This window comes from Helianthus annuus, chromosome 3, assembly GCF_002127325.2.
Source record: "Helianthus annuus cultivar XRQ/B chromosome 3, HanXRQr2.0-SUNRISE, whole genome shotgun sequence".
Classification (NCBI taxonomy): Eukaryota; Viridiplantae; Streptophyta; class Magnoliopsida; order Asterales; family Asteraceae; genus Helianthus; species Helianthus annuus.
In genome coordinates this window covers 39,062,690-39,078,047 of record NC_035435.2, presented here as the reverse complement: position 1 = coordinate 39,078,047, position 15,358 = coordinate 39,062,690, and the positions used below count along the sequence as shown (strand labels likewise).

At 47.9% G+C, this 15,358-nt stretch overlaps 1 protein-coding gene across 1 annotated transcript; it reads left to right on the top strand.

Moving 5' to 3' along the window:
• The first annotated feature begins 7,464 nt into the window (after positions 1-7,464).
• On the top strand, positions 7,465-7,932 carry LOC110876160. The gene has a single exon (XM_022124335.1). The coding sequence runs from the start codon at positions 7,465-7,467 to the stop codon at positions 7,930-7,932; it is 468 nt and encodes a 155-aa protein (XP_021980027.1).
• The last annotated feature ends 7,426 nt before the right edge of the window (positions 7,933-15,358 follow it).

Here is a 15,358-nt window from a genome sequence, read left to right as displayed (position 1 = left end):
ATGCGACTCCTGTCAAAGGCACGCCCTGAAAACCCTGCGCCCAAAGAATGATCTCATTCCTATGTCCACTACCTGGCCTTTCCAGCAGTGGGGAATTGATATGGTAGGTCCCTTCCCCAAAGCTCCTGGAGCCGTGAAGTTTATAATCGTTGCCGTGGATTATTTCACAAAATGGGTGGAGGCCAAAGCACTCGCCTCAACCACTGCAATGATGGTGCGCAAGTTCATGTGGGAGTACATCATTTACAGGTTTGGTCTCCCACTCAAAATTGTAACAGACAATGGCACCAATTTCGCTTCCGAAGATCTCCAAAAATGGATGAAAGAAATGAAAATGGAGCACACTTTTTCTTCCGTTGTGCATCCTCAAGTCAACGGTCTAGTCTGGGTACGAAGAGAAGAGGCTGGGTAGATGAGCTCCCGAGCATCCTGTGGGCTCATCGAACCATGCCGAAGACAAGCACTGGCGAAACCCCCTTTAGCCTAGTCTACGGCTCAGAGGCGGTTATCCCAGCTGAAATTGGCCTGCCCTCGCCACGCCTGACAGCAGTCAACACAATTGATAATGAGGCAGAGCGACGTCTTAACTTGGACTTACTCGAGGAAAGGCGCGAAATAGCGCGAATCAAAGATGCCAAGTACAAGACACAACTGGAGCGGTATTACAATGCAAGAGTGCGCATTTGTACCTTCACTCCAGGAGAGTATGTCTTCAGAGACAATGAAGCCTCGAATGCTGAACGCCCCGGAAAGCTAGCAACCAAGTGGGAAGGCCCGTACTTGGTACATGAAGTGCTAGGAAAGGGGGCATACAAGTTGCGCACTCTGGACAGATACATCATCCCGCGCACGTGGAACGGGCAACAACTGCGCAAGTGTTACATGTAACTACACTCGGCCTTGCGCCTTTATCCACTTATGTCGGCCACGCGCCTCTCTTAATTTCCTATGTTAGCTAAATGCCCTTTTATTTTAACTTACATACAATGTATGTTGGCCTAAGCGCTTGTTTCTATTTAATGAAAGCATATGCCTTATGTTTTCTTTTATCATCATGACTTCTATGTTACAAATGCATGTCAAACTTTTGATTAGCACGAAAACACTTCAGTAAATTACGAGCTCTTGAGTTATGCCTCCAAGGTCCTCCGCGAACATAGCGCGAGACCGGGCAGCTACACTTACATAAGAGCCACACTTACATTTATTCGCGCTAACTTAACCAAAGTTTCTAACAACAATGAAATAATTGTAACTTGACAAATGGAAGGCAAACATAAACATCATATTCAAAAAGCGCAACAGCGCAATGATTACATGATAAAATAGCAAAACATCACCAGTTCGAATCAAAACAAGCGCGACCGCCCAATGGGTTACATTTAACATCTGAAAATAAACGGCACAAAGCCTGCCAATGCTATCTACTCATAGCCATCACCACCATCATCATCGTCATGCTTATCACCATCACCATCACCATCATTCCCAGCTAGTTCTTCATCAGACAACTCCACGGTCTCTGGAAGGTCAAGAATCTGCTTTAACCGTTGAAACCAGTCGTCATGCTCCAGTGCCTTTGCGACCAAATCCATCACAGGCACGGATAGATGGTCATAAGCCTTTTCAGCGCAGGCTAATGCAGCATCAGCCTGATCGGTCACTGAGCATTGACTGACATCGAACTCTTGTCCTATCGCTTCTTCAACATGCTGCGCACACTCTAGATAACCTCCACGGTGACGAACCGAGCGTGAGGCATCTGTGAGAGTAGCAACAGCTTCATCCAGTTCTCCAGCATGCAGGATAGAGTTGGCCATCTACAGCAAAGGCGATGGATAAGAAGCAGGTTTTAACAAATAAAGCCTAAGTTAGGAAAAGAACCATACCAGAACTACTCCTCGGCCACACATCCACTCAGCCTCGGCAACCAGCGTCTCAACGATGCCTTGAGCCTCAGAGTAGTGGTTTTACGCTACATTGAGGGCAGATGTACTCATGTCTCGCGCCTCCTCAGCCTTCTGCTTGGCCTCCTCAGCAGTAGCAGCCTTGCTTCTCTCAGCCTCAAGATCGATCTCTAAGGACTCGCTTTTGTCAGTTTGCTCTTACAAACGACGTTTTAGCTCTGCAATCTCGACATCCTTAGCCGCCAGGTCCTTATCCTTGCTGGATACCTGCGCTTTCAACTCAGCCTGCAGAAGGAAGGACAGACTTAGATAATTTCACAAGCAAAAAGTATAAAGGGAAGAAGGGTTAACACTGTTCAGACCTCAATGAGTTCCTTATCGGTTCGCTCATCTTCAACCTTCCCTTTCAATTCAGCAACTTGACCCTCAAGTTCGGTAATCTTGGCTCGGGGTGCATACATACGCTGATTATCCTTCTCACAAATTTTCTTCCAGTCAGCACGCTCCTTCGCCAGAAGATCTGCAGCAGCACGAAGCTTGCCCCTAAGGCCCTCGCGGCCCCATTCCTCCGATTTTTTATCGGACTCGAACTTAGCATTTTCCTCAGCAAAGGCAACATTAGCCTTCTTGAACTCCTTAGCTTGCCTCACAAGGCGCTCACGATACTTCTCCCAATCAGCCCGCTCCTTAACCATCGTGCGCCACTCACGTACGATTTGGTGATTAGCGGCGCGAGTACTGGCCTCCCCAACCACATAAGCTTGGTATAGCCCATCGTGAGTCCGTGCCCTTTGAAGGTTGACCTCACCAGGAGGAAAGGAGTTCAGGAACCAATCACGACATGCACTAAACTCCATGAAAGTATCCTTCTGCTTCAAACCCCATGGAGCTCGGTGGGGAGCATCGCCGCGAGCCTCTTCCATGTAGGTCTTATAATATATATTGCCCACAGTATCCTTAGGGCCGATCAGAGGTTGTGGTACAAACCCTCCAGCTCCACCAGAGCCCGCGCCTCCTGCAGCAGCAGATTTCTCCTTATGAATCGAATAGCCTGATTCCCCAGTGGTAGAAGTTACTTTAGCTGTATGAAGTGGGGCATCAGGCTGCGCAGGTTTTGTCGACTTCTCAACCTCAGGTTCATTCCTTTTCTCATGAAGGGGCTGGTCAAGCCCCGTGATACGGACGACCTCCGGACCCTGCGCTTTTTCATGGGCAATTGTAGCAGCGGCCCCGGTCTCCTTACGTTCACCACCAACAGGCTTTTCCGAAGCCTTCTCTTCCTCTCTCTCTTTCTCCTTCTCAACAACCTTCTCAATAGCCTTCTTCTTCTCCTTCTCAGACTCTACGCTAGCAGTCTTGATAGGCTTAATTATAACTTTGGTCTTCTTCAGTGCCGTCTCATGAGGATCTTTAAAAGCAACAGCTTCTTTTCAGGGGTTTTCTTTTTGGCCTCTACAGAAACAAAGTGTCAAAAAGAGGTAACAACAAAGGAAGCAAGAAAAACAAAGAAACTAACCAAGAGAAAATTTATAAAGAGAGCGAAGGTTGCCCTATTTTCCAATCAAAGGGACTCCACCAACCTTCTGCGCAACAGACGCACCAGCTATGGTCTCTTCCCTATTCCTCTTCCTGCTTACCAACTTTTCAGCAGGTTCTTCTTCTTCTTCCTCCTCCTCTTCATCAAGCGCGATGGAATACAGAGTGGCTCCAGCATCTGGATTTCGAGAACCAGCGCTCCCTGAGCTCCTTGAACCAGCGGCTCAAGTCTTCTTCTTGCCTATACGTGATAAACCTTCAAGTGAGTCACTGATAATAACGTAATCCTCCAAGTTACTCTGACGAAAGCGTAGAGTGCCTTTATCAGCAGCACTGGCAGTTGCGCGGCTACTCCCGCCCTTCTTGCTAGTCACTTCAGCGTCTAAGGTAATAACTTTCTTCCGTTTGTTGGGTTTCTTCTTCTTCTTCTTCTTCTCTTCAAGGTCAATACCCAGGTCGCGCAACACACCTGCAAAGATGTTAGACCAGGAACTTAGCTCTCCATTTGAAGACCCCACAGACTCCTCTCTGGAAAGATAGACAATCTCTTTCCCAGCAGAAGTCAAAGCGCGCAAAGGCCGAGGGTTAGGTATATGCGCACCTTCGGTTGCAGCAGGTGGGTTGGCGAAAGCTCCAACAACTGGATACATGAAGTGGCCTTTAATCTCTTCATACCAATACTGCTCCCCTGCTTCCAGCGGGCTCACCCCCATGGACCCACCAAAGGTGGGGAAAGCAGCTTGCCACAGATGCGCTTCTACACTCGAAATTATCAAGTTAAGAGCAGAAAGACTAAAAAAAAAGAAGTGAAGTAATTAAAGAAGTGACTAACCTCTATATTGGAACTTCAAAATCGGAACTTCCTTGCTCTTTGCCGGCCACTGATCACTCATCCGCGCCGCTACCAGAACGTTTTCACCAAAAACTCGACTCGGTGTAGGAGTGAGCTTCAAATACCAAACCTCCTTCTTAGGAATCGCCAGCTCCTCCTTCTCGATCACATCAGTCCATGGACGGAAGGTCATGGCAATCGGCATCACCTCCTCGCGAATAAAGAAGAACTTCTGTTTCCAGTCATGGAAACTCTTGGGTGGATTCAACAAGATCTTCTTAGCTGCTCCCCGATTACCGAAGGAATAGAACCCCATGTTCCTGATGAGCTGATAGAACACCCGGAACTTCTCAACTGTGGGCTCTATATCATGGGCCCGGGATAAAAACTCAAAATGCCTCACCCTAACCATGCTGGGTGGGCTCATCTGTGAAATATGAAACCCATAATATTGAAGTATATAGGCCATCAAGTCTGTCGCCGGCAACCGGAAGTTGCCTTTTAGGAAGAAGTCCTCAAAGAGGGTAATATACCCCGGCGGTGCATCAGCGGTCGTCTGGTTCTGGCCGGGGTATCGAGCGTCCCACTCCGGTGGAAACCGGAACCCCCTCGTAATCTGCTCGAACAAGCCTAGATCCCACTTCAGCACACGAAAGGGACCTTCCTCACCCGGGTTTTCTTCCTGAGGATTCTCTTCAGCCATGGATATTCAACTCGGAACTTTAAATGTTCTGAAAAACTTGAAGATCTGCTACTTCAGCCTCTATAGATTTGAAGACGCTCTTGAGGATTTGAGAGAAAAGTAGGAGAGACAGAAGAAGTTGTGATTTTCCACATCCTATCGTCGACTATTTATACTCATCGCATTTAATGCGATGGGTAAACGTGCCGGATTCTCCGCGCGCGTAGCCAACCAGAAGACGCCACGTAAGGCGGGATTCTCGGGGTGACGGTTACCACGCGCGCATGGCCTCACTCGCCTGACGGAAAGCCGAACCGTCAGGAACAACTTGATGACGACCATGTCAGCAGTCAACTTAAACGTCGACATCAACGACATTTTGCACCAACCTGTCAGAATTCAAAATTCGAGGTTTTCCCGCTCAGTTTTACTACAAACTTCATGCAGAAGTTACGACAAGCCGCGCAGCACTCATAGTTATCACATGGGCCGCGCACTTACACACAAAAAGCAGAGAATCATCATCAGCCAAGCCTAGTAGTCGCGCCGTAGTAACAGACAAGCAATTACACGTGCGCTATCTACCAATATTAAGCAAGCATTTCCATCAATTAGCATTTTCTTTTCTAAGTCCAGAGCTCCAACCACTTACTCCGCGCATGGTGCAGCACTAGACTGGGGGGACTTGAAGGGGTATGGTCCCAAAAAGCCGCGCAAACCTTTCCTCAGGTCGCGCGCTGGACCATACTCTTTATTCAGCAAGCTGATCAAGCTTAGTCTCGCGCGGGATACTTGGAAAAAGGCTCACCCCACGCGAGGTCCAAACGAAAGAAAACTCTAATTTCAGCACTTGGCATTCCTAGTAAAAACCTTTCAGCATCCATAACCCTGCGCGGGCTAATTACATGCTCACCAAAGGGTCGCGTAGGAAAGTACACGAGGCACAAGTGGCCGAATAAAGAGCCAATCAGCGTCCACCAGGCTGTGCTCTATCGTGCTCCACGATCGTCTGACGTGCAGGAGACAGTAAGTACACAAGGACGCCTAGGTGGCACCAATCAGGGGGCGGCGACACCTGCCCCATGATCTCCACTTACCTGCTGATGGCAGAGGGACAACAAGGCCGACAACAGGGACACGTGGCTCCAATCAAGGGGCGCCAGCACCGGAGAGCTTCTAGAAGACACTAACGGTCGATACCAGTGAGACAAGAAGGATATTCTCTGTTGTCGCCTTCCGGCCCAAGGCCCATCAGCTCATCTCTCTTTACACCTCTCCGGCTATAAATAGAGACCTCCATTGCACAGGTTAAACATTCTGTTCTCTTCATTCTCACTCTTACCACACACTTATTTCCTCAAAGCAGATACTTATTATCACGCCGGAGTCTGGTTAAGAGGGAAACCCCCATATTCCCCTCTTAACGAGCTAACGGTGTTCTGTTTTGCAGGATAATCGGATCATTAAGGAGCTCGGGAAAGTTTAAGAAGATTAACCACTATGAAAGGAACATAAACCAAACTAATTAACTCTAAAATTAGTTCCGTGTTTCTTCAAAACTATAAGAAAGTTGGGGTTGAAAAGGAAACTACCACAAAGTTTGGGTGTTAAAAGCAAACTATTTGTAAAATAAAGTAGTAGTTTAGGGACTAAATTTGTCATTTTATGAAACTTTGAATGTAACAAAGTAAAGAGGCTAATGTTGTAATATCGTAAAAAGTATGATAAAGGGAGGCAAAGCCTATTTCAAAGACTTTGTCCGTTAAAGTAGAGTTAATAGCCAAAATGGTCCCTGATGTTTGCTCACTTTTGCCACTTTAGTCCAAAATCCAAAATTTTTAAATCTGGGTCCCTGAGGTTTGCATTTTGTTGCCATTTTAGTCCAAATTTCAAAAACCCCCATTTTTGAGTGTTGCAACCAGCCTATTTTGTCCTTTTGCGCAGGGGTATTCTGGGTTCTTGATCTGAGTTTGTTATAATAACTCATATAAATGATCAAAATACCCTGCAGAAAATGATAAAATAGGCTGGTTGCAACAGTAAAAAATGGGAGTTTTTGAAATTTGGACTAAAATGACAACAAAATACAAACCTCAGGGACCCAGATTTAAAAATTTTGGATTTTGGACTAAAATGGCAAAAGTAAGCAAATCTCAGGGACCATTTTGGCTATTAACTCGTTAAAGTATATAGAATATTTTGGTTTCAGAAAAAGATGTAGGACTTTCTAATCATTTGATTACTTAAGCTAGTTTAGAAACGTGCCTACTCCGCGTCCCTTGCAAGACAAGCTGGCACACGTCACCTAGTTCCCTTTTCTTGACGTTATTTTCTATGTACTTTGTAAATTTCTACGTATCAACTTACATAAGTTCTCCACCACTCCACAACACGACCATCATATCAATCTCTTTATTTATATTATTCATCAAACCCATTTCGTTTTCATCAATTCTTATACTCATCAACCTCGTATACTTTCTACAAATCACCCCAAAAACCTAACCATGGCAGAAGACCACGACAATCGAAAATGGCACGTATTAAGCAGGCTAAAAGCCGTTGTTAAAAAGGTTACTTTTCTCATGAACTCAAACGTAAACCGATGGCGGATCGTTTCTGCTTTCACGGGCCGTGTTGGTGGTTGTAGGCGGCTGAGCTTCGGTGAAGGGTTAGGGTTGACCGCAATCATGTCATCCTCAGATGACGATGAAGAAAATAATAATATAGGGTTTGGTGATACGGGTTCTTCTTCTTCTTCGTCGTTTCCGGAGTTGAATAAGAGTAAAAGCTTTCGTGTAGATAGAACCAAGAGTTTCCGTGAAGAAGAAGATATTGATAAGAGAGCTGAGATGTTTATTGACAACTTTTATAGACAGTTACGGTATCAGAAACAGGTTTCGTTAGAATTAAGGTATGCAAGAAACCGTAGTTTTGAATCATCTGATTCTAGTTCCATCTCTTTTTCGCCGTGAATTTGTTCTTGAGTATGATGATTCATGATCCATGATGATGAAGAATTGAGGAAGACAAGTAATTTTTTTGGAATTTGGATTAATGTAATAACTAGTGATATTTGAGACATTATCAAAATAATTTAAAGGATATTGCCTGATTATGATGTTAGAACACGAGAGAAAAGTCAACGGTCTTGATCATTTTGATTTCTTTTATATTTGGTGACTCAGATTTCAGATTTACCTCTTGTATGTAAAGATTTTTTTTGGTTTATATCTTTGAAGTTGATGGAATGTTGATTTTGAAAGTAGTTAATTTCTATTTGGTTATATAGAATTAAGTTTATGCGATTCCTAAGAAACGAGTTTTGTATTTAAACTAGTTCGCGTTTCGCAGTGTGGTTTAGGTCATTACAGTACCGACATAACATCATTGACATGTGTTTTACATCGATTGAAAACTATAAAAATAAACACACGTACATATAACAGTGTTGTTCGGTTGATATTAGTTTGATTCGTTACAATACCGGTATGGTATTGAAGGAATATGGTCCCAGATCTCGCGTCAGCATGACCGCGAGTGACCATTACCCTTATCAAAAACCCCCCACCAGCAAGAACTTATCTGTGTCCGTGCGGCCACACGCGAACACAGCGGTCAAATCCAATCGGTCAAGAGATAGGAAAATAAGAGGCATAAGCGATGCGGCCTAGCACCGCATCCTATGAGTGTCTCCTTATCTGGTGTATGAAAATGGGTGCACAGCGATGCGGCCTCGCACCGCATCTTGTGAACGTTTTCATCAATACAAGGGACCAGGACAACAGTAACAGTCACCACAAGTGGTGATGCGGCCTGGTACCGCCTCCCACAAACTTAGCCAGATTGAGAACGCGGAAACAACGGTAGTTACCGCAGGCAGCGATGCGCCGCATGCAGCGATGCGGCGCAGCACCGCATCCTGCCCACGAGGCAAGTGGGACTGACACCACAGTGCAAGTGGCACCAATGACAGTCGCCTGTCAGGCCATACGTAAGCGACAGACTGACACTGCAGTAGGACGTGGCTTCACCTCCACAACCGACAAGCCTTACACACCTGTATAAGGGCTGCACGTCGTCAGTCCGTCCATTCAACCCCTCCTTCACTCCTCGGCTATAAATACCAACCCCAAACCAGGTTTGAGGTATCCCTTCACAACTCTCTCACTGCTACTACTATCACACTTTGCTTCCCAAGCAGATTACTGATTCTCACGCTGGAGAGTGGTAACAAGGAGTACCCCCCACCCCATCCTCCTTGTTACGAGTCACGGCTTGTTTCCTTGTGCAGGAGATCAACCGGCGGACGATCCAGCCAACGATCCTTGAGAGGAAAGGATTAACCCTTCTTGACGAGACCAGTGAGTTAACCCTGCCCGGTTAACCATTGTTTCATCATTGGCGCCCACTGTTACTCTTAGCACTTTTTTAACCATCCCTCTCCCTCTCTAAAAGATCATGCCTGATCGTCTAAACAACATAACCGGGGATAACCTAAACCCCGCAAACCCAGGGCCTGGGGGATCACTCCTCCAGTCCCAAATCCTGGCCACATTGGCACATCAACGCAAGGGGGCGCATCCCTTACGTTTGAACACAACCTGTCACAGTATGCATCTGTGATTCCTCCAGACATGAATCTTCATGCCTGGTATGACTAGCAACAAGCTTTGCTGGCCGTAGCATACAACAGAGCTTGCGTAGAAGCGCAAGTACCGGTCAGGCCTACCCCGGCACCGCATACCCCTGTGGTTCGTATTTTACAATACGACAGCAGGGCCCCCACACACCCAGCCCCCAGAAGTAGGCGTGAAGACCACGGCTCCTCTTACTGTCAGGTCCGCACAATTGATGAGGACGATTCCTCATACGGGTCTCGCACAAGGGGCCCAGTACATAGCCGCCTAGGCCCTTATGGCGAAAACAGGCGGCAATCTACGGCCCACCGCGGCTCCGGCATCCAAAGCCGGCTGGGACCACAATCCCACCAGGAGGGACATGGCCGTACCGATCCGGACGACCATACGTATGGCGGGGAGTCACACGCTACTAGCAGCAGACCGGGAGTACGCAACTATGTTCCTCCCACTCAACCCCGCACCACATACCTCCGTGCTGCAAAGCGCCACCAGAGCCAACTTTACAGGCCAAAATCTGCGGCCGAAAACTCCAAGTTTGTACCGGAGATTGCCCACGCCGATGTCACCACCACTAAATTTTCATTAAACGTTGGGAAATACAATGGTTCGTCCGACCCGTACGATCACATGAACATCTTCATCGGCGCAGGGTGCAACGGCAGGTGGGACGATCCCACCTGGTGTCATTTTTCCTCCAGACCCTCACGGGTCTGGCCAGGGCTTGGTTCGATTCTTTGCCAGTGGAATCACTGGCCTCATTCTAGGACTTACATACAAAGTTCCTCGCAAATTGTAGCCAGCAGCGACGTCACGAAATTGATTCAATGGACGTCATTAACATTTGGAACGAGTCTCTCGAATCGTTCGTCGTCCGCTACAACAAAGAGTGTCTGGAGATAGGTGGTGTGGCCAATCAAATGGCACGCAACCATTTCATTGTGGCCGTGAAGGACGAACAAATGGTTATGACCATCTCCGGCAAGGATGGCTTGCCAAAGAAATGGGAAGACGTCATGGCTGCGGTCAAGACGTATGCCCAGACTCAGCGGTCCCTCAAACCGCACGTCACAAAGGCACAGCCCCAAGTGGAAGGCCAGTCCTCCCGCCATGAGCCCAAGCGCAACCGAGACACATGGAATCGCGGCAGCGATCCCAGACCATATGTCCCGTGTAATAGCCAGCCCGACGCAAGGGCAACAATCAACGCCCAGCGTGAAAACCGGGCGTCAAAGAAAGAATCTCGTGACCGCAACTGGACCGAGATCCCCCAGTCGCCAAGCGACGTCCTCCTTACGGACGCGCAATACCTGCGACCGGCCCAACCAATGAAGTGCAAGAAAAATCAGGATCTCACACTCTATTGCGAGTACCACAAGGACTCGGGCCACACAACAAACAGCTGTATCAGTCTCCGGCTGGAGATTGAGCGAGCCCTAAAAGAGGGGAAACTGCAACATCTGTTGCCAGGCGCGTAAAAGCCAACCAAGCACATCACCCCCCACAACGAGGGCACCTCGACGGGTAAGAGGACCATGTACGTGGCCTCAACCCACATGATTAGTGGAGGAAAAGGAAGGCCGCGCAAGGCGGCAAGAAGACCGGACAATGAGTGGAAAGACGAGCAAGTTTTCTTTCCAAAAGTCTGAGGCGGACCGCGCGACAGGCCCGCCATTGTTATCACAGGCCACCTGGCTCACTACTGCACCGAGCGATTATTCATCGACCCAGGCAGTACTTCTGACATCATATACGAGCAGTGCTTCAACCAGTTCGATCAAGAGAACAAGGATCGGTTGCAAGCGGTGGACTACCCTTTGGCCGGGTTCGCAGGGGAAACCGTTTTCCCCTGGGTCAAATTACTTTTCCTATGCGCCTCACCAACGGAAGGTATACACAAACGGAGGAGGTGAACTTCATGGTTTTACCTCACACCTCCAAATATGACGTGCTTCTCGGGAGAGAATCCCAAGGCGACTTCAACATGATTACGTCGGTACCCCACTCTACGGTCGGGTTCCCAACCGAAACGGGGGTCGCGATAATCTACGCACGCAGAGAAGTCATGTCGTCGGACGCGCTGCGTCCGACCAAGATGGCAAGGCCTACCCCCAACACCCAACCAGAAAAATGGGTTCTCAACGCAAGACAACCAGAGCAAACAGTCACGTTGGGCCACGCCTTGTCACCCAACACCAGAGCGCACCTGAAGCAGCTCCTCTTCAGGAACCAGGATATTTTTGCGTGGACGCCCGCAGATATGACAGGAATCCCACGCGAAATTGCGCAACATTTCTTGAATACCTTGCCAGGTATCAAACCAGTGATCCAAGGCCAACACCACCTTGGATCCGCAAAAAACGAGGCGATGCATGAGCAGGTTAAGGAACTGCTCTCCGCAGGCATCCTACGGGAAGTCAAATACCAGACTTGGTTGTCCAACCCAGTCATGGTAGAAAAACCATCCGTGGGCTGGCGCATGTGCGTCGATTATAAAGATCTCAACAAAGCTTGCCCCAAGGATTGCTACGCACTTCCGGAGATTGACGAAAAAGTCGATAACCTCGCACCATTTCGATGGAAGTGCTTCCTCGATTGCTACAAAGGCTATCACCAAGTACAAATGGCAATCGAGGATGAAGATAAAACGGCATTCCGCACACCTACAGAGAACTACTGCTACACGAAAATGCCGTTTAGGTTGTGCAACGCGGGTGCAACCTATCAAAAGCTGATGAACGACACTTTTGGTGACCAAATCAACAAAAGTGTCGAAATCTATATGGACGACCTAGTCATCACGAGCATGGAAGAAGATATCATGCTCACCGACATTGAGAGAACATTCCAAACTCTGCGTAGCATCAACATGAAGCTCAACCTAGGGAAATGCTCGTTTGGAATGGAGGAAGGCAAACTCCTTGGATTCATTGTAACTAAAGATGGATTCAAGGTAAACCCGGAAAAAGTTCAGGCAATCGAGCGTATGCCATCGCCTTCTACGATGAAAGAAACGCAACGGTTAGCTGGCAGGCTAGCCGCACTAAACAGATTCTTAGCCAATCACGCAGCTAAATCTTATCCTTTCATCAAAACTCTGCGAAACTGCTTAAAGAAGGAACAGTTCCAATGGACCGCAGAGGCTGAAGACGCTTTCCGAGAAATGAAAGAATGTCTGATCCAACTCCCAACTTTAACCGCACCACGCAACAAGGAACCACTCATCTTGTACCTATCTGCCGCGGGCAACGCGGTAGGTGCGGTACTCATCGTGGAATGGGAGGGAGTTCAGACACCCATCTACTACATCAGCAAAATGCTCAACGACCCAGAGACAAGATACTCCATCATGGAGAAGTTGGTGTTGGCACTAGTGCACGCGTCACGACGGTTGCGACGTTACTTTGCAAACCACGTCATCACGGTGTTAACCAACTACAGGATCGGCCCGATCCTATCAAAGCCTGACATCTCTGGGAGATTAGCAAAATGCGCAATTGAGCTGGGCGCGCACACGCTGAACTATAAGTTGCGCCCCGCGATCAAAGGCAAAGTCCTGGCTGATTTCGTTGCCTAGGTACCGACAAATCGCATCCAAGAATGCGAAGAAGAACAAAACCCTGCACAACCACCATCCTCCTCAGAAACCTGGGCACTATACACGGATGGTGCATCCAATGAGGATGGTGCAGGCACGTGTCTGCGACTCGTCAGCCCTGATGGCCAAGAGCTCACCTACGCAATCCGCCTCAACATCAAGAGCACAAATAACGAGGCAGAATACGAGGCTCTACTGGCAGGGCTACGTCTGGCAGTCAAACTCGGCGTCCAGCATTTGGAAGCACACGTCGACTCACTATTAGTTGCAGGGCAAGTGCGCGGAGACTATGCCGCAAAAGGGGATATCATGATCCTCTACCTCGAACAAGCCTTGCAACTAAAGTCAAAATTCACTTCCTTCAATATCCGACGTATCAACAGGAGTGAAAACAAACCTGCAGATGCACTATCAAAACTTGCATCCACCAGCTTCCAACACCTAGCAAAGGAGATACGCATTGAGATTCTGCAAAATCCCTCAGTACCCCTGCGCCAAGTCAATGTCATCCAGTACGGTACAACATCCTGGATGACACCAATCATTGCATACTTGCAATCAGGTGTTACTCCCGAAAGCAAGTCAGAGGCACGTAAGTTGCAATACAAAGCGTGCCATTATCAAATGGGAGACGGTATCCTACACCGTAAATCATACCTGGGGCCACTCCTACGCTGCGTCAATCCCCAAGATGCTACATACCTTATCAGAGAGATACACGAGGGAATATGTGGCATACACGCTGCGTCAATCCCCAAGTCAATGTCATCCAGTACGGTACAACATCCTGGATGACACCAATCATTGCATACTTGTAATCAGGTGTTACTCCCGAAAGCAAGTCAGAGGCACGTAAGTTGCAATACAAAGCGTGCCATTATCAAATGGGAGACGGTATCCTATACCGTAAATCATACTTGGGGCCACTCCTACGCTGCGTCAATCCCCAAGATGCTACATACCTTATCAGAGAGATACACGAGGGAATATGTGGCATACACGCGGGTCCACGCATGGTAGTGGCCAAAATTATGAATGCTGGGTATTACTGGCCCGGCATGCACCTGGATGCAGTCAAAGTCTTGCGCAAGTGCTTCAATTGTCAGCGACATGCTCCCAAGACCTTACGCCCCAAGAACAACTTGGTCCCTGTCACCACTGCATGTCCCTTCCAGAAATGGGCAATCGACGTGGTAGGACCATTTTCAGACGCACCAGGTGCGGTGAAATTTATCATAGTGGCCGTGGATTACTTCACAAAATGGGTAGAGGCAAAACCACTCGCCTCGATCACCGCTATGATAACAAGGAAATTCATTTGAGAACATATTATCTTCCGTTTTGGTCTACCGATGTGCATCGTTACCTACAACGGCACCAACTTTGCTGCCGACGAGTTTCAAAAATGGCTAGAGGACCTACACATTGAACACATATTCTCCTCAGTGGCTCATCCGCAAGGGAATGGCCAAGTTGAGAGTATCAATAAAAGTTTAGTCGAAGGCATCAAAGCACGGTTGGGAACACCCAGACGCGGCTGGGTCGATGAACTCTTAAGCATGTTATGGGCCTAAAGGACAAGCCCAAAAACAAGTCACGATGAAACACCCTTCAGCCTGGTCTATGGCTCAGAAGCGGTGATTCCCGCAGAAATAGGTCTCCCCTCACCCAGAATGTTGGCTATCGACAAGATAGACAACAATGCGGAACGCAGGGTTGACTTGGACCTCTTGGAAGAAAGGCGTGAAAACGCTGCCATCAACGAGGCCAAGTACAAATCCAAGCTTGAAAAGTACTACAATTCACGCGTCCGCGTTTGTACTTCCAACTCGGGAGACTACGTCCTCTGCGATAACGAAGCATCTAACGCTGAGCGCCGAGGCAAACTTGCCCCCAAGTGGGAAGGACCTTACGTCATCCAAGAAATCCTGGGCAAAGGCGCTAAGCTGCAAACGTTAGAAGGCGAACCTGTCGCACGCACATGGAATGCACAACAGCTTCGACGCTGTTACATGTAAGCCATGTTTTTGCATTTTCCATGTAACTGATCGGGCCGCAGGCCATTTGCAAATAAATAAATGAACGATTTAATGCAATATTGTTTATTTCCTTCTATTACAAATGCGTGTTCCACTTTGCGGTATCTACAAAAACAGATTGGCA

Excerpts from the sequence above, each read along its gene's own strand:
- LOC110876160 (XM_022124335.1), top strand. The coding sequence starts at position 7,465 with ATGGCAGAAGACCACGACAATCGAAAATGGCACGTATTAAGCAGGCTA.